This window comes from Schistocerca nitens, chromosome 5 (genome assembly GCF_023898315.1).
Source record: "Schistocerca nitens isolate TAMUIC-IGC-003100 chromosome 5, iqSchNite1.1, whole genome shotgun sequence".
Taxonomy (NCBI): domain Eukaryota; kingdom Metazoa; phylum Arthropoda; class Insecta; order Orthoptera; family Acrididae; genus Schistocerca; species Schistocerca nitens.
Window position 1 is genome coordinate 411,041,706 of NC_064618.1, and position 22,971 is coordinate 411,064,676.

A 22,971-nucleotide genomic window follows, 5' to 3' on the forward strand; every position below is an offset into this window, starting at 1 on the left:
CACAGTTCTCACATACTAGCTCTATTTCTTATAGAGAGTGAAAATGATGCATGCACATAAGGCAAGTTGCACAGCTCACAGCAGCTCCAGTCTGTTGCATACATGTTAATGAAAACTTGAAGTAGAAAATCCAAATAGTAGACCAGCTAAAACATTAGGTTTAGCTACTTTAGCTGTAAGAATAATTGTTGACTTTGGGGATACAGGAGTCAGTAAGATCTTTTTATTCACTGATGTCTTGCCAGATAACACCTTGATTAGGCAAAAACTATTTGTTGCACAAAAGAAAGTAATTAGAATTATATGTGGGGTTCACTCACTTAAAATTTGTAGGCGTCTCTTTTAACACCATCATGCCCAGCTTAGATCTATCCAAAAGAACACCCATGGAAGGTCAACTGACTGCTAAGGTTTTTATCACATTTTTAAAAAGCTTTATTTTAGAAAATGTAATGATATTTGATCCTGTGGTCTAGGGGTAGCGTCTTTAATTCATAATCAAAACGTCTTCGGTCCCGGGTTCGATCCCCGCCACTGCCTAAATTTTGATAAATAATCAGCATTGGCGGCCGAAGACTTCCGGCATAAGAAGTCAGCCTCATTCTGCCAACGGCCTTGTCAAAGAGGGCGGAGGAGCGGATAGAGGTTCAGGGCACTCTCTTGTCCTAGGGGTGGGAAATTGCCCCTAAAGGCAGAAGAATCAGCAATGATCAACGACATGAGGATGCAGAAGGCAATGGAAACCACTGCATGAAAGACACGTAACGTGTATCCACAGGACATGTGGCCTGTAATTGAAGAAGTGTCATGATGATATCTCCATTGGCAAAAGATTCTGGAATAGTCCCCCATTCAGATCTCCGGGAGGGGACTGCCAAGGGGGAGGTTACCATGAGAAAAGATTGAATAATCAACGAAAGGATAACGTTGTACGAGTCGGGGCGTGGAATGTCAGAAGCTTGAACGTGGTAGGGAAACTAGAAAATCTGAAAAGGGAAATGCAAAGGCTCAATCTAGATATAGTAGGGGTCAGTGAAGTGAAGTGGAAGGAAGACAAGGATTTCTGGTCAGATGAGTATCGGGTAATATCAACAGCAGCAGAAAATGGTATAATAGGTGTGGAATTCATTATGAATAGGAAGGTAGGGCAGAGGGTGTGTTACTGTGAACAGTTCAGTGACCGGGTTGTTCTAATCAGAATCGACAGCAGACCAACACCGACAATGATAGTTCAGGTATACATGCCGACGTCGCAAGCTGAAGATGAACAGATAGAGAAAGTGTATGAGGATATTGAAAGGGTAATGCAGTATGTAAAGGGGGACGAAAATCTAATAGTCATGGGCGACTGAAATGCAGTTGTAGGGGAAGGAGTAGAAGAAAAGGTTACAGGAGAATATGGGCTTGGGACGAGGAATGAAAGAGGAGAAAGACTAATTGAGTTCTGTAACAAGTTTCAGCTAGTAATAGCAAATACCCTGTTCAAGAATCACAAGAGGAGGAGGCATACTTGCAAAAGGCTGGGAGATACGGGAAGATTTCAATTAGATTACATCATGGTCAGACAGAGATTCCGAAATCAGATACTGGATTGTAAGCCGTACCCAGGAGCACATATAGACTCAGATCACAATATAGTAGTGATGAAGAGTAGGCTGAAGTTCAAGACATTAGTCAGGAAGAATCAATACACAAAGAAGTGGGATACGGAAGTATTAAGAAATGGCGAGATACGTTTGAAGTTCTCTAACGCTATAGATACAGCAATAAGGAATAGTGCAGTAGGCAGTACAGTTGAAGAGGAATGGACATCTCTAAAAAGGGCCATCACAGAAGTTGGGAAGGAAAACATAGGTACAAAGAAGGTAGCTGCAAAGAAACCATGGGTAACAGAAGAAATACTTCAGTTGATTGATGAAAGGAGGAAGTACAAACATGTTCCGGGAAAATCAGGAATACAGAAATGCAAGTTGCTGAGGAATGAAATGAATAGGAAGTGCAAGGAAGCTAAGACGAAATGGTTGCAGGAAAAATGTGAAGACATTGAAAAAGATATGATTGTCGGAAGGACAGACTCAGCATACAGGAAAGTCAAAACAAACTTTGGTGGCATTAAAAGCAACGGTGGTAACATTAAGAGTGCAACGGGAATTCCACTGTTAAATGCAGAGAAGAGAGCAGATAGGTGGAAAGAATACATTGAAAGCCTCTATGAGGGTGAAGATTTGTCTGATGTGATAGAAGAAGAAACAGGAGTCGATTTAGAAGAGATAGGGGATCCAGTATTAGAATCGGAATTTAAAAGAGCTTTGGAGGACTTACGGTCAAATAAGGCAGAAGGGATAGATAACATTCCATCAGAATTTCTAAAATCATTGGGGGAAGTGGCAACAAAATGACTATTCATGTTGGTGTGTAGAATATATGAGTCTGGCGACATAACACTGACTTTCGGAAAAGCATCATCCACACAATTCCGAAGACGGCAAGAGCTGACACGTGCGAGAATTACGCACAATCATCTTAACAGCTCATGCATCGAAGCTGCTTACAAGAATAATATACAGAAGAATGGAAAAGAAAATTGAGAATGCGCTAGGTGACGATCAGTTTGGCTTTAGGAAAAGTAAAGGGACGAGAGAGGCAATTCTGACGTTACGGCTAATAATGAAAGCAAGGCTAAAGAAAAATCAAGACAATTTCATAGGATTTGTCGACCTGGAAAAAGTGTTCGACAATATAAAATGGTGCAAGCTGTTCGAGATTCTGAAAAAAGTAGGGGTAAGCTATAGGGAGAGATGGGTCATATACAATATGTACAACAACCAAGAGGGAATAATAAGAGTGGACAATCAAGAACGAAGTGCTCATATTAAGAAGGGTGTAAGACAAGGCTGTAGCCTTTCGCCCCTACTCTTCAATCTGTACATCGAGGAAGCAATGATGGAAATAAAAGAAAGGTTCAGGAGTGGAATTAAAGTACAAGGTGAAAGGATATCAATGATACGATTCGCTGATGACATTGCTATCCTGAGTGAAAGTGAAGAAGAATTAAATGATCTGCTGAACGGAATGAACAGTCTAATGAGTACACAGTATGGTTTGAGAGTAAATCGGAGAAAGACGAAGGTAATGAAAAGTAGTAGAAATGAGAACAGCGAGAAATTTAACATCAGGATTGATGGTCACGAAGTCAATGAAGTTAAGGAATTCTGCTACCTAGGCAGTAAAATAACCAATGACGGATGGAGGAAGGAGGACATCAAAAGCAGACTCGCTATGGCAAAAAAGGCATTTCTGGCCAAGAGAAGTCTACTAATATCAAATACCGGCCTTAATTTGAGGAAGAAATTTCTGAGGATGTACGTCTGGAGTACAGCATTGTATGGTAGTGAAACATAGAATGTGGGAAAACTGGAACAGAAGAGAATCGAAGCATTTGAGATTTGGTGCTATAGACGAATGTTGAAAATTAGGTGGACTGATAAGGTAAGGAACGAGGAGGTTCTACGCAGAATTGGAGAGGAAAGGAATATGTGGAAAACACTGATAAGGAGAAGGGACTGGATGATAGGACATCTGCTAAGACATGAGGGAATGACTTCCATGGTACTAGAGGGAGCTGTAGAGGGCAAACACTGTAGAGGAAGACAGAGATTGGAATACGTCAAGCAAATAATTGAGGACGTAGGTTGCAAGTGCTACTCTGAGATGGAGGTTAGCACAGGAAAGGAATTCGTGGCGGGCCGCATCAAACCAGTCAGTAGACTGATGCCAAAAAAAAAAAAGATATTTCATATTTGTCATTAATAATGATTTTACTGTTTTTTCATATATAATAATAATAATAATAATAATAATAATAATGTGGGCCATTCTTACTTGAACTTGATAGATTTTATTTTTATGTTGCATAATACAAAAATAAGTGACACCATATTAGAGATACATAAAATTGCTTACATTTTCAATGTTTGTGTTTTACATGATATAACATAGATGTCAAATGTTTTCAGAGGATTTATTAGCTATATACTTTCATCCAGAACAAGTAAGTACTGTTTTACTAAGCTACTCTGGTGTGCTTTTTACACATCTGTTTAATTAGACATGAACCACGTGCTATTTTTTCACACATAAAACACACACATCTAGCTTTTTATGTTGCACAATCCAACCTGGCAAGGTTTTCATTTAGTTTGCTTAGATGTTCCTCTTCCTCTTCCTCCTCCTCCTCCTCCTCCTCCTCCTCCTCCTCCTCCATCAGCTACCAAAGTAGATGAAGTATGGAGTTGTCAAGAGTGAGAATTTCTGTCTTGTACCACTAATTCTTCTACAGCCTTCATTATAAAAGACAATAAAGAGATGATAGAATCTGTTATCAACTTGTGAAGGGTGTGAGCATTAATCATAGCCAGATTCAGAGTGATATAGAAGTGTCCTGGCCATCACCTCATCATACCTCTTTATGCTGAATTCAGTGTTATTATATAAAATGACTGACTGTGGAGTGTTTGTTTCTGCAGCGTCATTGTTTGTTACACTGGAGTGCACAGAAATAAGAATAAGCACATTTTTCTAACTCTTTCCTTGGTAAGATATTACAGAAATGTCGTCAGCCTTATAAACAACACTTAAAGTACGCCTTGTCCTTTACTCACAGACGGTGGCACTTCCCTTGTACTCCTGCTCAAATTGCCCTCAATGCTTGTAGCCCTCTGTTCCAGCCTTTTTACCAGCTTGAGAGAAGTGAAGAAGCTGTCTGTTGTAAAATTTCTCACCTTTCATAAGCAAGGTTTCACGAGATGTAGTGTTCTGTTCTCCCAGGCTAGTATTCACAGGTCTCGGCTTTTCCCAAATAAGGAAAACCATTTAGAACATACCTAACTTTAGTGTCTGTGAGTAACCAGTGCTTTATGCCATACTTATCATGTTTGCTCCTCATTTATTGAGTGAATGGACATCAGTATTTCATCAAATATAACTGCTCACCCACAGTTAAGATTCAGTGGGTTTGTAACATGCAATGCAGTAAACTTTAAACATGTGCTAGATTTCAGATGCCAAACAAAATTTGTCTGCTTCTTTACATTGTTAAAAAACTATTTTGCTATTGTTTGAGTAAAAACGGCAGGACCCACTCATGGCTCCACAAATTTCTCACATAAAGAACCCATGCACCATACATACCTCGAGCATACAGTATGGCTAATAAATGCTTCCAACTCCTCTGAATTCAAGTTCCACAAATTATTGTTGCGTGCAATGCATACTTCTGTTTCAGTGAATTTTTTTCACCATGCACAACATATTTTCAATAATAAATAGACGAAGCGCACTAGCTGAGGTGACTTCCCTAACAGTATGCTTTGCATACTGTATAGGTCCAGCAATCTCTTCCTTCCTGCAGAGTTTGTAGGAGAAATGCGTGTCTGTGCTGGTCCATCAGTCCCAAACTCTTGTTGACCAATATCAGCCCTCATTCCAATATTTTTTACCGTAGCACTTCTAAAAATTTGGACATTAAGAGATAAAATCAACACAAATACTTCGTTGTCGTCGTCGTCGTCGTCTCAGCCTTTTCCCACACCATGTGGGGTGGATGCTGCTTCGCTGGATCTTGTCTATCCAATGCTTCTTCTCTGAGCCATCCATTCTCCCATAGGTCCCCTGCTACCTTGTCCTTCCATCTCAGTTTTGGTCTTCCTCTTCTCCTTGGTCCTTTGATTTCTAGGTCTTCAATTCTTCTCCCTACATATTACTCCCCTCTTCCCTGCATATGCCCATACCATCTTAGCCTACTTTCTTTGATCTTCTTCCCTATGGGCCCTACTTTCACTGTTGCCCTGATGTACTCATTCCTTAGTCTATCCTTTTGTGTCACACCACTCATCCACCTTAACATACTCATTTCTGTCACTTCCATCTTTTTCTTTTGGGCTTTCGTACTTGGCCACATTTCTGCACTATACAGCATCACAGGTCTCACCACAGACTTGTAAAGCTTTCCTTTCATTCTGATGCTAACCTTATCATCACACAGTACTCGCTCTGAAAGAGTACCAATACTTGCATTTTGCAAATCAATCTATATACACAAGTTACAGTATCATTGTGGTCAGAAGAAACTCTTGGTTGGTCATTATCATCTCTGCTTTCTGATGAATTACTAGTTGAATGTGCAGGAGGAAAATGTGTATATCTACATGGATACTCTGGAAAATGCACTCAAGTGCCTGGTAAATTTTTAGCATGTAGCTATATAAATATTTTCTTCTCTCTCTCTCTCTCTCTCTCTCTCTCTCTCTATCTCTATCTCTCTCTCTCTCTGCTTGACAATAGAAATGAAGCATCCATAAGACGTAGTCGGATGTCAATTGTCAGTGTAACATCATTCATGTATACACCATTGGCAAATATGTAAGTGATTAGAGATGCGATTCTCTGTGACAAATATAACAGCCACCAGAGAATGCTACTGTTGTTATCAGGCTTGATGCTATATATAAGGGCCATAAATGGCATAAGATGCCAAGTGGTCACTGTGAAGGACACAGAGATGCCATGTACATATGTGGGACAGCATTATCAGCATCTGACATTTTGGAAGGGACATCATTGTAAGTCTCCATTTGACCATCTGATCAAATTGTGTAATATCCAGATTTGTGGGGCATTCAGAAGTGACAGTGGGGCTGTATGGAAAAGGGAAAAGTGAGGGCAGGCATACTCGTTGTGGTTCCCAGCAATCGTGTCTGACCACCGCAATGGAGGATCACTTAATTGTGCACCGAGCACATCGTAATTCCTTCACAGCTGTGCCAGCCATCTGAAAACGAGCAATGGACTCACTGAAACATTGTGTCATCCCACATCATTGGTTGGAGACTAGCAACAGTTGTACTAGTGAAATACTGGCTCATGCTGAGGCTGCTGTTAACATCACAAGACAAACAGCTGTATTTGGGTTGGTGTCATGGCTGGGAACCGTGGACTGTTGATGAACAATGTCACTTTGTGTTTAGCAAAGAATTACATTTTGACAATAACTCAGGTGAGGCATGGCACTGATCTGGGGAGAGGTCCAGATATTCAAATGTTTTGGAGAGACACTGCATTGTTACTTCTGATGTCGTGGTGTGGGGAGCCATCAGGTATGACTTCAGGTCACAGCTGGTAGTGATTAGGGGAACTCAGATGGCACAATGGCACAGCACACTTCCTGTGTCCTATCATTTTACCTTTCACGCAGTTGGATGGTGGTGCCATTTTTCAGGGCAATGCTCATCCACTGTTTCCTGGAATATTTCTTTATCCCAGTAAAGCCTTTGATGTTACTGATTGTGACATTCTGTTGCATAAGTTCAGTAATTATGGAATTTTACTTCAACAATTGTAAAATGCAATGATAGTGAAACACACAAAAATTCTAGTTTTTTCAGTAATAACCAAACAATCCAGTATGGACTCCCACAAGATTCAATTTTGGGATAAGCTCCATGGTGACAGCTAGACTAACTGTGCTAATTCTATTTTTCAGCAGGTGAAATGATTATCGAGAGGGGGGCGGCTAGTGTTGCACGGGTCGGGTGGAGGGAGATGAGGTGATAGGCAGGGGCTGACACAGGGGACGGGTGGCTAGCAGCTCGGAGAGGTGGCCGGTTTGCCGGCTAGGAATGCGGGAGGGCGGGCTGGCAGATACGTGGGCTAGCACGGTTGTAGGAGCTGGTGGTAAGCAGCACATGCTAAAGGTGACATTGGTACAGGTACTGGGAGGAGGTGACAGGATGGAGGAAGTGGAAACTGTTGGGTGGAGGGTGCAGGGACAGTGTGTTACCTTAGATTGAGACCAGAATGATTACAGGAGTGGAGAATGTGTTGCAAGGATAACTCCCATCTGTGTAGTTCAGAGACTCTGGTGGTGGAGGGAAGGATCCACTTGGCTTGGTTTGTAAAGCAGTCATTGTAATTAAGCATGTTGTACTCAGCTGAATGTGGTGCCACTGGGTTGACATTTTGGTTTTGGCAGCAGTTTGTCTGTCTTGGCAGCAGTTTGGCATTGGCCATTTATCTTGGTGGATGGTTAGTTGGTTGTCATATCAACATAAAAGCCTGTACAGTGTTTGCAGCAGAATTGGTATTGACATGGCTGCTTTCACAGGTGACCTGGCCTCTGATGGGGTACAGTAAGCCTGTGAAAGGAGTGGAGTAGGAAGTCCTGGATGAGTGGATTGGGCAGGTGCCTGTGACAAGGGGGTTGGGAATGGAAATAGGAGTGGCATAGAGATGGACTAGGATGTTGTGTAGGTTGGGAGGGCAACGGAACACCACTTTAGGAAGGTTTGGAAGGATATTGGATAGGATGCCCCTCATTTCAGTGCAAAATGAGACAATCAGTGTCAAAGAATATGGTTCAGTGGTACTAGTCCCAGGTGATATTGGATCACAGAGGGCCAATCCTTTCTAGCTGATACTTCAGGATTGTGGGAGGAGTCTGAGTATGTAAGGATATGGTACAGGAAATCCATTTTTGGACAAGGTTTGAGTGGCATTGCCTGTCTGGAGGCCTTTGTTAGGCCTTCCACATACTGGGCAAGGGAGTTATCAGCATTGCTAATGCATCATCCACAGGTGGTTAGGCTGTATGGGAGGGATTTTTTGGTGTGGAAGGGATAGCAGCTGTCGAAAAGCAGGTAGTGTTGATAGTTAGTGGGTTTAATGTGGGCAGATGTGTGGATGGAGCCATTAGAGGTGGAGGTTAACATCCAGCAAGGTGACTTGTTGGGTGGAGGAAGACAGGGTGAAGCAGATGGGAGAAAAGATGTTCAGGTTGTGAAGGATTGTGGATAGGGTGTCTTGGTCCAGAGTCCAGATCATGAAGATATCATCAATAAACCTGAACCAGACTAGGGGTTAGGAGTTCTGGAAGGCTAAGGTGGTTTCCTCTAGATGGCCTATAAACAGGTTGGTGGCCATGGCTGTGCCACATATTTGTGTGTAAACCTTCCCTTCTTAGAAAGAATAGATGTGGGTCAGGGTACAGTTGATAAGGTGTATAAAGAATAAGGTGGTGGGTTTGGCATCTGAAGGATATTGGGAGAGGTAGTGTTTGATAGTGGCAAGGCCTTGGGCAGGAGGGATTTTGGTGCATAGGGAGGTGGCATCAACATTATCTCTTTTAATTGTAAAGTACTTACATTCCACAAGATCTTTGCTACAACATTTAAAAAATGGAATATACTTATGTATGCTATTATGTTTCTCACTCCAACTACAAATGCTTATCAGTGATGACAGTTTACTATGGCAATATAGAGTCATTACTGACATGCAGAATAATTTCTGGGGGAATTCCACAATTAATTAAAATACAGAAGAAGATTATTACAGTGATAAAGAAAGTTAAAGGCAGTGATTCCTGTAGACCCATTTTGAAACAAAAGTGAGCATCTTAAAAAAAATCTTTAAACATAACTATGATATACATGCATATGAAACTAGACAGAATCAACCTACACATAAACTCAGTACGTACAAACTTATGCAAAAGAGGAGTGTACCATACTAGAGTTATGTAATATAACCATGTGCCTTGGTACTTAAAATGCCACTGACATTAAATACATTAAACAGTTCTTGTTCGACACTGCTTCTACTATCTCTGAATTTCTGGGCCATCATAATAAGTAAACATCATTTACCAAACATGGTTAATTATGTGTTATGTCACTTCATACTATAATTTACTTTGTGTTGATCATGTAGTTTCCTTAAGAACTACTGCTATCATATGTAGAAGCAATGAAGTATGTCAATTTATATTACCACACGCTTTTGATTGTGTTCACCACATAGTCACAATGACTACTGTAATCATAACTTAATTATGTTTACCCTTGTCCAGTATCATGTGTACAAACAGTGTACTAAAAGTAATTCTTGGACCAAATAAATGCATAAATAAAACTGAGAGCAGGTTAGATTAGATTAGATTAGATTAGATTTACTCTCATTCCAATTGCTCCGTTTTGAGGTGGTCCTCCAGGATCTAGAACATGTCAGAAAAACAACAATACATGACAAATATTTACAACTAAAACAAATAAGCTAATGTACCACTCCACAGGTCCCAAGTGGAATGATCATCATTTTTAATGAACACTATATGAAAATCATTTTACAAATACTAATGCACTGAATTTAAAATAAAGTTTATTTATAAGGTACTAAACGTGTAATACAACTACTATAATACTTATTAACAGTGAACACATTACTGCACTGAAATGGTGCTGAAGTTTAATCAGTTGGTTTTACTGAGAAATTCATCAATGGAGTAGGAGTTGGCCACCAGTAAATCCTTTAGGCTTCTCTTAAACTGAATTTCATTGGTTGTTAAGCTTTTTATGGCTGCTGGCAAGTTATTGAAAATGTGTGTTCCTGAATAATGCACACCTTTTTGTACAAGACTAAGTGACTTTAAATCCTTGTGGAGATTATTCTTATTTCTAGTATTGATTCCATAAATTGAGCTGTTGGTTTGAAAAAGTGATATATTTTTGATGACAAATTTCATTAAGGAATAAATATATTGGGAAGCAGTAGTTAGTATCCTTAGTTCCCTAAACAGGCTTCTGCAGGATGTTCTTGAGATCACACCACATATAACTCTTACTGCACATTTTTGTGCCCAGAAAACTTGAGCTTGGCTTGATGAATTACCCCAAAAAATAACCCCATGTGACATTATGGAATGAAACTAAGCATAGTATGCCAGCTTTTTCATTTTATATCCCCTATGTCTGACACAATTCACATTGCAAATAGAGATTTGTTAAGACACTTCAGCAGTTCTGTGGTGTGCTTCTCCCAGTTGAATTTATTATCAAGCTGTAATCCCAAGAATTTAACACCGTCCACTTCTTCTATCTGCTTGTCATCATATGTTAGGCATATACTCGTGGGACACCCCTTACAAGTTCTGAACTGCATGTAGTGTGTGTTTTCAAAGTTTAGTGACAAAGAATTGGCTAGGAACTGTGATTAATGTCCACAAATATTTTATTAGCTGATCTTTCTAAGACTACACTTGATTTGATATTTATTGCAATGTTTGTATCATCAGCAAACAAAACGAGCTTGGCATCTGGTAAGTTTATGAGTCATGCTTGGATAGCACAGCCAGTTGAGCACTTGTCCATGAAAAGCAAAGGTTCCAGGTTCAGGTTCTGGTCTCACATAATGTTTTAATTTGCCAGGAAGTTTTAAACTGATACACAATTTGCTGCAGAGTGAAAAAATTATTTGGGGAATAACAAAGGTTATATAATGATATGATCAATATGTTGGAACTGATTTTCATTATATAGAGAAATTATATACCTTTAGTATTTTGTCTTCATCATCTCCTCCTCCTCCTCCTCCTCCTCCTCTTGCCTTTTTATGCTGTTTACCACCTGTAACAGCTCGCATGTTTTCCATTTGCTTTGTAATTATTTATTTTTACTGGTACTCTTTCAGGATACATTCTTTGTAGGTGTTTCTTTATCATCTTATTTTCATCTAACTTTTTTATGTTGTATATATTTAGTTCACTACAGATTCTGTTAGATCCATTGGCACTTCTTAGGAATTTTATCTGTATACTCTGGATATGTATTACTTGTTTTCTAATTCAGTAATATACCTTAGAAAAATTCAGTGTGGTGTTACTCTTTGAAACAGTGTCATAAATAAAGATAATGCCAGAGAGAAAATTGGATTATACATGTTTTAGAGATCCACATACAACATTTAACACAATGGAAGTTTGAAAGTTTTTGAATGTGTAAAAGAGCTTTACAAATCTTATGCAAGGAAAACAGAGATAGGACTATGTAAACAACGTAGTTGAAAATTGTGTTTCATTTATAACTGAGAATGGGTGTTGACAATTCCAAGAAAAATACAGTTGCAATATTTTGCAGACTGAAATGTTTGCTTTATTTACTCTAGCTGTACACAGTGAGTCACACCACACCCCCATTGTAAGCTGTTACTGTGTTCTCATTGACCTACCATTAGCATGGCTGTGAAATCAATTAGTTGACTGCAAGGTGTTTTTTCCATTCCTGCTGCAGTAAAACGAAGCAAAAGCCGAATCTGTCCATTATTTGCACTGTTACCTTTAAATAATTACTTTGTTATTGATGTTTGTAGCAGGATTATGATTATATTTATTTTGTTCCATAGATTCTATCATTAATAAGACACTAAAGCTACACATTGTTACACTAAAGCTCAATGAGAGTGCAAATTTAACAACCCAAACGTGTAATTCATTATTTTCCAATTCTCCATTTGCGTTTACACAATTTTTCTTATTTTTTCAGCAAGGACTTCGCAGACATCAAGTTTCAGAAGAGTAAAAGGAGAAAACCCTTTACAGATGTTACTTAAGCAAGAATAATGACCATTAGTGAGAAAAAGGAATTCGCTAATATTGTGTTTACAATCTGATGCTAACCTGATTATTCGGTTCATCAGGTGTCAGCATCATTTACTAGAGCAGAGAGATGCTCATCAATATGAAAAGACTAAGAAGTGCACAGGAAACACTCAAAAATTGCCGAAACAGTTTGGTGCTCTGACTGTGCAACAAAGACTTGGAGCTCTCTTGCCATATTCCATGATTTTTTTTTATAATTTGTGTACATAAGACTGTTTAATGTGAAGCTTTGAAGAGTGGATGAAAGAAACTCAGGATGCCTGTTTTTTAGCAGTGTATTAAAGTGAGATGTTGATTATTTATTTTCTATGCATTCAGTCAAATATAGACATATACTTATGAAATATGAACAATGCTGTGATTCTTTGTTTAACAGCAATTATTTATAATAGCTAAATTTCTTTCTTCCATTGTGTACATTAGCTCATCAGATTCTGACATACACTTTCAACATTTGTAAGTGTAATGAAGTATGTATTACATCTGGTGTCTTTAAGTATGATTATGTGCACTCTGTGAAAGATTAGATCTCATTTCTGTATTTTTTTTCTCCTATTTCCTTCAGATTCACAATGAACCACACAAATATGATCAGCTTTAATATTTTAAGATGTAAATGTGATGTAATATCCAAAAGTTTTAACATATTGTAACAATTAAGATGGTGATTATGGAGTCATTCATGTAAAAGTGACAAAAACATTATCTGTCCCTACATTTTAGATGTAAATAAATAAAAAATTTTTGATATTTTTAAACAGTACAGACTATAACAAGAATTATTTACTCTTTAATCACAATTCCTTCAATATCCAGAAATCATAAATTTCATAAAAAAGACAGAAAACAGTTTGACATGACTGGTGTTAACTTCCCCAACCTATTACTCTCTCCTCCATGAGGAAGGAACCAATAATTCCGGAAGATAGGATACTGTCATCACTTTTATATGTTCTGTCATCAGTTATGAAATGTGCAGCCTGAATTACCTTCAGGGTAGCACTTCTGTGTCAAGGTTTCATTGTTAATGCTGTAGGTATTCAATAGACATGAAAAATGTGATCAGTATGCTTATTTTATTCTGTACTTTAATTATTTATTCGTTTTCTTTGCATTAGTTGCAGTGGAATTCTTAGCCCTTCAGTCCTCTCTCTCTCTCTCTCTCTCTCTCTCTCTCTCTCTCTCCTTCCTTCCCCCCCTCCCCCCCTCTTTTCCATGTATGTCATTACTTTGCAAAGAACTGTGAGGCGCATGGCAGAGGGTACGTCCCATTGTATCAGTTATTAGGGTTTCTTCCTGTTTCATTCACATATGAAGCATGGGAAGAGTGTTTGTTTGAATGCCTCCAGGCGTGTAGTAACTATTCTAATCTTATTCTCACGATCCCCATGTGAGTGATACATAGGGGATTGTACTATAATCCTAGAGTCACCATTTCAAGCTGGTTCTTGGAACTTTGTTAATAGACTTTCCTGGAATACTTTACAGCTGTCTTTAAGAGTCTTCCAGTTCAGTTCCTTCAATATCTCTGTGACACTCTCCCATTGATTAAACAAACCTGTGACCATTTGTGATGTCCCTTTTCTGTATATTTTCAAATCCCTTGTTAGTACAATTTGGTACAGGTTTCACATACTTGACCATTATTCTAGAATTGATTCCTGGAGTGATTTGTAAGCAATCTCCTTTACAGACTGACCACACTTCTCCAGTATTCTACCAATAAAATGAAGCCTATAACCTGCTTTACCCATGACTGAGCCTATGTGATCATTCCATTTCATATCTGTACAGTGTGTTACACCTATGTATTTGAGTTGGCTGATTCAAACAGTGACTCAATGATATTACAATCATAGGTAACTATGTTTTTCATTTTGTGAAGTGCCAATTTTACATTTCTGAACACTTAAAGTAGGTTGCCAATCTTTGCGTCACTGTGAACAATCTTTGCATCACTGTGAAATCTTATCAAGATCCGACTCAATATTTTTGCAACTTCTTTCAGATAGTACCTCATTATAGATCTCTGCATCATCTGCAAACAGTCTCAGATTACAATTGATATTGTCCTCTAGGTCATTAATATACCGGGTGATCAAAAAGTCAGTATAAATCTGAAAACTGAATAAATCACAGAATAATGTAGATAGAGGGGTACAAATTGACACACATGCTTGGAATGACATGGGGTTTTATTAGAACCAAAAAAATACAAAAGTTCAAAAAATGTCCGACAGATGGCGCTTCATCTGATCAGCATAGCAATAATTAGCATAACAAAGTAAGACAAAGCAAAGATGATGATCTTTACAGGAAATGCTCAATATGCCCACCATCATTCCTCAAAAATAGCTGTAGTCGAGGAATAATGTTGTGAACAGCACTGTAAAGCATGTCCGGAGTTATGGTGAGGCATTGGCGTCGGATGTTGTCTTTCAGCACCCCTAGAGATGTCGGTCGATCACGATACACTTGCGACTTCAGGTAGCCCCAAAGCCAATAATCACACGCACTGAGGTCTGGGGACCTGGGAGGCCAAGCATGACGAAAGTGGCGGCTGAGCACACGATCATCATCAAACGATGCGCGCAAGAGATCTTTCACGCGTCTAGCAATATTGGGTGGAGCGCCATCCCGCATAAACATCGTACGTTCCAGCAGGTGTTTATCAGCCAGGCTGGGGATGATGTGATTCTGTAACATATCGGCGTACCTCTCACCCGTCACGGTAGCAGTTACAAAACCAGAATCACGTATTTCCTCGAAGAAAAAAGGCCCGATAACAGTAGATGAGGTAAATCCAACCCATACTGTGACTTTCTCGTCGTGCAATGGAGTTTCTACGACAGTTCTAGGATTTTCGGTAGCCCAATTTCTGCAGTTGTGGGCGTTGACAGACCCTTGGAGCGTGAAATGAGCTTCGTCAGTCCACAACACGTTACTCAACCAATCGTCATATTCCGCCATCTGTTGAAACGCCCACACCGCAAATGCCCTCCGCTTCACTAAATCGCCAGGTAACAGTTCATGATGCCAATGGATTTTGTACAGATAGCATCGGAGGGTACGCCTCAGTGCCAACCAAACAGTAGTGTATGGAATGCCGGTGCGAAGTGCAACTGCACGAGCGCCATCTTCCCTGTGCATAGACGAACACAGTACAGTCTCCATTTCTTCCTGAACTGTCTTGGCAGCATTATGCCTTGTGCTCGGTCGGCCACTACGGGGTCTATCGTCTAAACAACCCATGGCTTCAAACTTCAAAATCATTCTCACCACAGCTGCATTTGTCAACAGACCTTTACCTGTTCTAATCCCCTTCCTATGGCGAAAGGATCTTAACGCTGACCTAGCACATTCCCCATTCTGATAACACAGCTTCACTAAATGTGCCTTTTCAGGTAACGTCAACATGCTGCGACTGCTGACGCATCTAATTCTCTCTCTCATTACAGCTCCTTTTATACACGATTGTCATGCACAGTCACTGACGTTTTGCTGTCCAGCGCCATCTGCCGAACATTTTGTGAACTTTTTTTTTTTCCCTAGTAAAACCCCATGTCATTCCACTCATGTGTGTCAATTTTTACATCTCTATCTACATTATTCCGTGATTTATTAAGTTTTCAAAATTATACTGACTTTTTGATCACCCAGTACATCCTGAACAGCAAGGGTCCGAAGACCTTTCCCTGGGGTACAACTGAAGTTACATTTACATCTGATGGTGGCTCTCCATCCAAGACAACATGTTGTGTCCTCCCTACCAAAAAGTCCTCAAGCAGGTCACAGATTTCACTTGATACCCCATATGATCGTACTTTTGACAATAAGTATAGGTGTGATACTAAGTCAAATGCATTTTATAAATCAAGACATACAGCCTATAACTGACCCCCTTGATCCAAGGCTTTCAGTACGTCATGTGCAACAAGTGCAAGTTGGATTTCATATGATTGGTGTTTTCAGAATCCATGCTGGTTGGCACTTGATAGTGTATGCAAAAGTGTCCTGAAAGCATTCACAGTGCAATGTATTTTCCTTAATCACCACTGTGCTTGTTTACAGTAAAATCACTGTATGTTTCCAATAACAGGCACAGGAGGCCAAGTGCTAGAATATTGAGGTTGAGTAGTACAGATCATGGAAGAAAAGTATTGTATCATAGAATCATAAACAATGACATCATCATGGTGTTTAGAGAGAAATTGTGAAAAGAACTCTGGGGAACAAGTCATTAAGCAGATGGTATGGTAATTTCTTCCTTAAACATATTTCTACAGTACTTTGAGTCTTGTTTTCCTCTAAATCAAACAAGAATAAAATTGAGCAGAAGCACAAGGGTAAGAATGAAAAACTTATGGGATTAAAGTATCTTGTGCTAGGGAGAAAGAGCTTTATCTAATGCAGACAACAAGTTGTAAGCAACAGCTGAAACTCTGTCATCAGTAATGTAAAATCCTCCAAAATTTTTATTAAAAGGAAATGAAGAGAAATGAACTGGCAGATACAGCAGCCAAGAGGCATGTTGTTTGCCATTCCACCTGCAAACTATTTCACCTCTGCTGAAGAGACGCCATAGATTCACCGTGTAAAGCTGTTTCCTGTAACTTTGCAAGTAGGCTTTCTCAGTATAATTTGCATCTGTCTTCAAGCATCTACAAATTCAGTTTTTCGGCATCTCTGTGACACTGTCCCATGGGTCAAACAAATATATGACCATCTGTGCTGCCCTTTTCTGTATATGTTCTTTATCAACTGTTGGTCTGGTTTGGTATGTGTCCCTTACATTTGAGTAATATTCTATGATGGCTCACACAAGTGTTTTGTAAGCAATCCCATGTGTAAACTCATTGCATTTGCCTAGTATTCTACCAATGAATTTAAGTCTGGAATCTGATTTACCTGAGTCTATGTGATCATTCCATTTCATATCTCTACAAACTGTTAGACTCGGTATTTCTGTGTGTTGACCACTTCCGCTGTAAAAGTTTCCATTGTTAAGTAATGGGAGAGTCCATTTTCTTCGTTTAATGAATTTCCCAATTTCACATTTCTATTCTATTCTGAACATTAAAAGCAAATGCTAGACTTTCCACCACACTGAAATCCTGTCAAGGCCTGACTGAACAGTTGCACAACTTTTTTCAGATAGTACTTGTAGATAACTGCACCAGCTAAGATAGGCTTGAGGTTACTGTTAATATTGTCTGCAAAGTTGTTAGCATACAACATGAACAAGGAATGTCCCAACATACCTCCCCAGGAGAACACTTGGAGTTATTTCTACACCAGTCAATGATTCTTCATCCAAGAGAAGAGCATTACTGAGCACAGATTTTTGTTCAAGGGGTCTACAGCACATTATGGTTAAAAGAGAGGGTAGTTCAGCTGCAAATTTTGTGTAAAATCTGTTATTATGTGGCTCTAATCTAGTGAGAATGGTCTTAGTACCAGACATAGATATTATAGCTCATACACAAAATGAAACACAGACTACAAAATTCCTTGCTATACAGTGGATAATAAAATGGAGCCAACACATTGTTAAACTAATCAAGAAGCACATTTAAGTGAGTTTTGCCCTTAGAAAAGCTCTTTGTGTTGACATAAAGATGAGTGTTAGCTTATTCTGCATATTTTCTTACTATCTTGTGTACTGTGGGGTTATCTCATTGGGCAATGCACCTAAAGTAAGTAAAATGTTTATTCAGCAGAAGTGAACAGTAAGAATATTGTGTACAGCAGATAACATTACATCTTGCAGAAGTCTAATGACCTTCGAATTCTTACTCATTTCCCAGTACATTTACTACTTAAGGTTTTTTGTTGCTAATAATACAGCTGAACTTTGAGACAACTTGTGGCTGGACTGAAAATTTATTGGTAAGGATGGCACAATGTTATCTTGGATAAAGTGCCATCAACTGATATGCCCCAGGGAAATGTGCTGGGATCCTCATTTCTCATGTTGTCTATTAGACCAATGCTTCTATTCAGTGACAGAATTCTTAAATCATGAGAGTACAACAGACTTGAAGCAAGAATATGCAAAAACTACTACTACTGCTGCTAAAACAAGATCAAATATAATGAATTTATCCTCTCAACCTATTTGCACTGGCAATGCTGAAATTGTGTGAAACAATGCAGTACTGTCTGGGATCATTACCTAGCACCAATTCTGACTGGCCTGCCCCAGATATCATTTCCTATGCACAAAATTGACAGTTATATCCAGTACAGAATACATTTCCAGTGCTAGAATTCCTTAAAGGAGGGCCCAATTAAATGTGTATCGAAATTAGTTATGTAGCAGCTTTCAGTAAGAATTAGCTTAGTGACTGATTGTGCACTCATACATTAGGCAGATAAGGAAGTCATTTGGGTTGGCCTGTCAAAACTGCAACATTTCCACTGATGCCTCATTTTGATAGGCTTTTTGAATGGGAATGATCATTCACAGAATCCAGTAGGCAGTGCACTATGTCATGCTCAATATGGTGTATAAGTAACTGAAAACCGATACATGATTGATTTTCATTTTTTCCACTATTGCCTTGATAGTGATATGCCAGTCTTTGACCACAAGGGCTGCCACTTCTTTCGTAATATCCAATTCTTCACAAAGAAATGGTCTGCCACTTCATTTGTCATTCAGTTTTGTTTAATGACACTGAGAGTGTCTGCACCATTTAAAAACTGTCACACTCTGACATAAGAGCCATGGGATACCTCCTAAAATCATAGCGGACCACCTTTTGCCTGGCATAGTGCAACAACTCAACAGGGCATGGACTCAATAAGTCGTTGGACTCCTCTGCATAAATACTGAAACATGCTGCCTCTATAGCCATTCATAATTGTGAAAATGTTGCTGGTGCAGAATTTTGTACACAAACTGACCTCTCGATTATGTGCCACAAATGTTTGATGGAAATGAGGTTGGGTGATACGGGTGGCCAACTTATTCGTTCCAATACTCCAGAAGTTCTTCAAACCAGTCACTAAATACTGTGGGCTGGTGCTATGGTGCACTGTCATCCAAAAAATTTCATGATTGTTTGGGAATATGAAGTCCATGAATGGCTGCAAGTGGTCTCCAAGTAACTGTTTATAACCATTTCCAGTCAATGATCAGTTCAGTTGGACAAGAGGATCCAGTCCAATCCATGTATACACAGCCCACACCTTTAACACTTTCGCTGCGGCTGACGCTTATAAGCGTCACAACAAGCCATGAGCCAGTGCGGCTGATGCTTAAAAGCGTCCGCACTCACAGTGGCTACGCCATGTCTCCGCTATATCCTTTCTTTCAGCAGTGCTAGTTCTGCAAGGTTTGCAGGAGAGCTTCTGTAAAGTTTGGAAGGTAGGAGACGAGATACTGGCAGAAGTAAAGCTGTGAGTACCGGGCGTGAGTCGTGCTTCGGTAGCTCAGATGGTAGAGCACTTGCCCGCGAAAGGCAAAGGTCCTGATTTCGAGTCTCAGTCGGGCACACAGTTTTAACCTTCCAGGAAGTTTCATATAAGTGCACACTCTGCTGCAGAGTGAAAATCTCATTCTGGAAACTGTCCATTCCGTTCAACTGCTCTTCCAAGTCCTTTGCTGTCTCTGACAGAATTACAATGTCATCGGCGAACCTCAAAGTTTTTATTTCTTCTCCATGGATTTTAATACCTGCTCCTAACTTTTCTTTTGTTTCCTTTATTGATTGCTCAATATACAGATTGAATAACATCGGGGATAGGCTACAACGCTGCCTCACTCCCTTCCCAACTGCTGCTTCCCTTTCATGCCCCTCGACTCTTATAACTGCCATCTGGTTTCTGTACAAATTGTAAATAGCCTTTCGCTCCCTGTTATTTTTATATTTGGAATTATGTCACACAAAAAATATTTCTTTTGTCATTTTTTTATCCAACTAGAAACTTAAAATTAAGATATTCTCAAAAATCTTGAAATTCTTGGGACAAATATCTCATCAGTATCAATGTTGATAATAGATAAAAACTGTCAAGATTATCCATTCATGGGTGAACTGTCTATATACATAATTATATTTGTATGGAACCCTCAGCATGAGTGTTACTTGCACGTTGCCTTTTTTCTTATTTGATGTCACTTCAGCAACTTGGACATCAATGATGATGAAACAGTGATGAGAACAATGCATATACCCACTTCTGAGTGGAGAAAATCCCTGACCCAGCCAGGAATCAAACCTGGGGCTGCATGAATGAGGATCAGCAACACTATGCATAACACTACAGGCTGCTGAAAATTATCTAGTCCACATCAAATTCACCAAACACCAACAGTATTTCCATTTTGATAGCTGCCCTCCCCATCACACTAAAAAGTCTTCCCCATGAAGTCTAGTCACATGCAGACAATTTATCCACAGTAACAAGCAATCCCTTGGCCAGTCCACCCTGTGGTAGAACACATGGATGAGCACAAAATACTGAACATAAATTGCTGCTTCAGAATTCATATTGCCTGGAGACCACCCTGCCCCCACTCCCAATACCAGCCCTGATGGTTTGTCATGAAGTTTTAATTATATTGCACAATTAATTTTTTTGTTTGTTTCTATGTACACTCTTTGACATAAAACTCGACTGGCGGCCGGCTGCGTCAGAGGCTAAGTCCGCGCCGATCGCGACATGGGACAAAAAAACTGGCCAACTCGCTAATTCTCTAAGTCCGGTTATCTGCACAATCTGGCAACACTGTAGACTGCAGCACTTCCTGGAGGAAAACTTGTCCCATGATAGAGAAACCCTAAGGTGATTACGCCTGTGGTCTAGCGGTAGCGTGCGTTGTTTCTGTTCATAAAGTCAGTGGATCGAGAGCAGCTGGCATAAAATATTTTTATAGCCTCTTCTGTCTGAATGCTGAAGACGTGTATGTAATGGTAGCGCAGATTCAATCTATTTCGCTTTCTGACACACCGATATCAAAATTTTATCCAGTAACGACTTTGCGGCAGATTTCCTGCAGATTGTCCTCCTCTGGACGCCGTATGCGGCAAAGCTCCGGGATCCACTGGCTGGCTACTGGCAGCGGCCATGGCGACAGCAGTGGGGCTGCACTCCCCCGTTCTTTATCGAAAGCGCCTGCTACCGCTCATCGCTTATAATGATTTAAAACGCTTTATTATTAAATGTTGCTTCACAGAAAATTTCTACTATTTCCATTCACGCTCAAAAGCAACGGAGAAAGACGCCCTGATTAGTAGGCGGGTATTATATTACATTAATCGGCAAGAGCTGAGTATGGCCCGAAATTAATTTTATAGACTGGGACGAAATTAAACCACATCACTACATTCGATGAATTTATAAATGCTTCAGACCTCGTTTCTTTTCCTTTCAAACTCAATTATTTGAGCAACTTTTGGTCAATGTTCGGATGTTTTCGTCAAGCCAGAGTGAGCGTCTGTGGTGTAAAGTGTATTACAGTTCTTGTTTCATTCCTTATGGTAAGTCTATGCGATAAACTGTGTGAATACCTTGCAATGCATGCTCTGTAGCAGTGCATGAACACTGCACATTTGGAGTTCCATGTATGGGTTCATGTTGATCGGAAGTGATAGTTAAGGTCATCAGATTTAAACCAGAAAAAATTGTCGTTTTGGAGGTTTCAGAGAACGGAAAGGAATTGCTAACGCCGGTGTTAGAAAACGTCTACAGTTAAATGCTATTGCAAAAATTTAGAAGAGGGGAACTATATTAATCAACATGTGCACTTCATAAACAACCTTCTGACATGTTAGACCTATATGACGAACAAAGCTCAAATTTATATCATTGACAGTCGGTTTGAATCTTTTCAGGATCTATTTTACAGTGAAGCACCTTGGCATTTGCAAAGCAGACATCCATGATATTAACTTAATTTACTAAGTCGAAATCGGACGAAGATTGATGTTTAAAGGCATTCTTCAGATTTCGTATAAGGAATTTTTACTAGCAGTTTGCAACTCCATTAATTAAAATGGAAAATAAAAGGTTGTAGTCAGCGGCTTCTACCGTGATTGGAACTGCTATGTCATATAGTACGAGCACTGCAACGCACAAGGGAACCTCTGAGTTGACGACACACTGGCAGCAAGAGACGGACTATAGTCACTGCGATGTTGCCTGAGCCTCAAAACGCAAACACACAAACAGAGGAGGAGGAGATTACTGTTTTAACGTCCCGTCGACAACGATGTCATTAGAGACGGAGCACAAGCTCGGATTAGGGAAGGGTGGGGAAGGTAATCGGCCGTGCCCTTTCTAAGGAACCATCCCGGCATTAGCCTGAGGCGATTTAGGGAAATCACTGAAAACCTAAATCAGGATGGCCGGGGCGCGGGATTGCACTGTCGTCCTCCCGAATGCACACACAAACAGGTGTTACTTATGTGAAGAACGCCGTTCTTGGAGTCCAGAAATTAAATATACTTTCTAATTGTGTCATCTTACAGTGGATT

General features: G+C 39.7%; 1 protein-coding gene across 3 annotated transcripts in view; it reads left to right on the forward strand.

The window, feature by feature from the left end:
• The window catches only part of LOC126259995 (SPARC-related modular calcium-binding protein 2), an 860,600-nt gene extending 847,426 nt beyond the window's left edge, over positions 1-13,174 (forward strand). The window contains exon 14 of one of the 3 annotated variants that reach the window (XM_049957136.1): positions 12,372-13,174. In XM_049957136.1, coding sequence (XP_049813093.1) covers positions 12,372-12,448 — 77 coding nt within the window. In that variant the 3' untranslated portion in view covers positions 12,449-13,174. The remainder of the gene's footprint in view (positions 1-12,371) is intronic. The other 2 variants (XM_049957139.1, XM_049957137.1) reach the window with 2 other exon arrangements.
• The last annotated feature ends 9,797 nt before the right edge of the window (positions 13,175-22,971 follow it).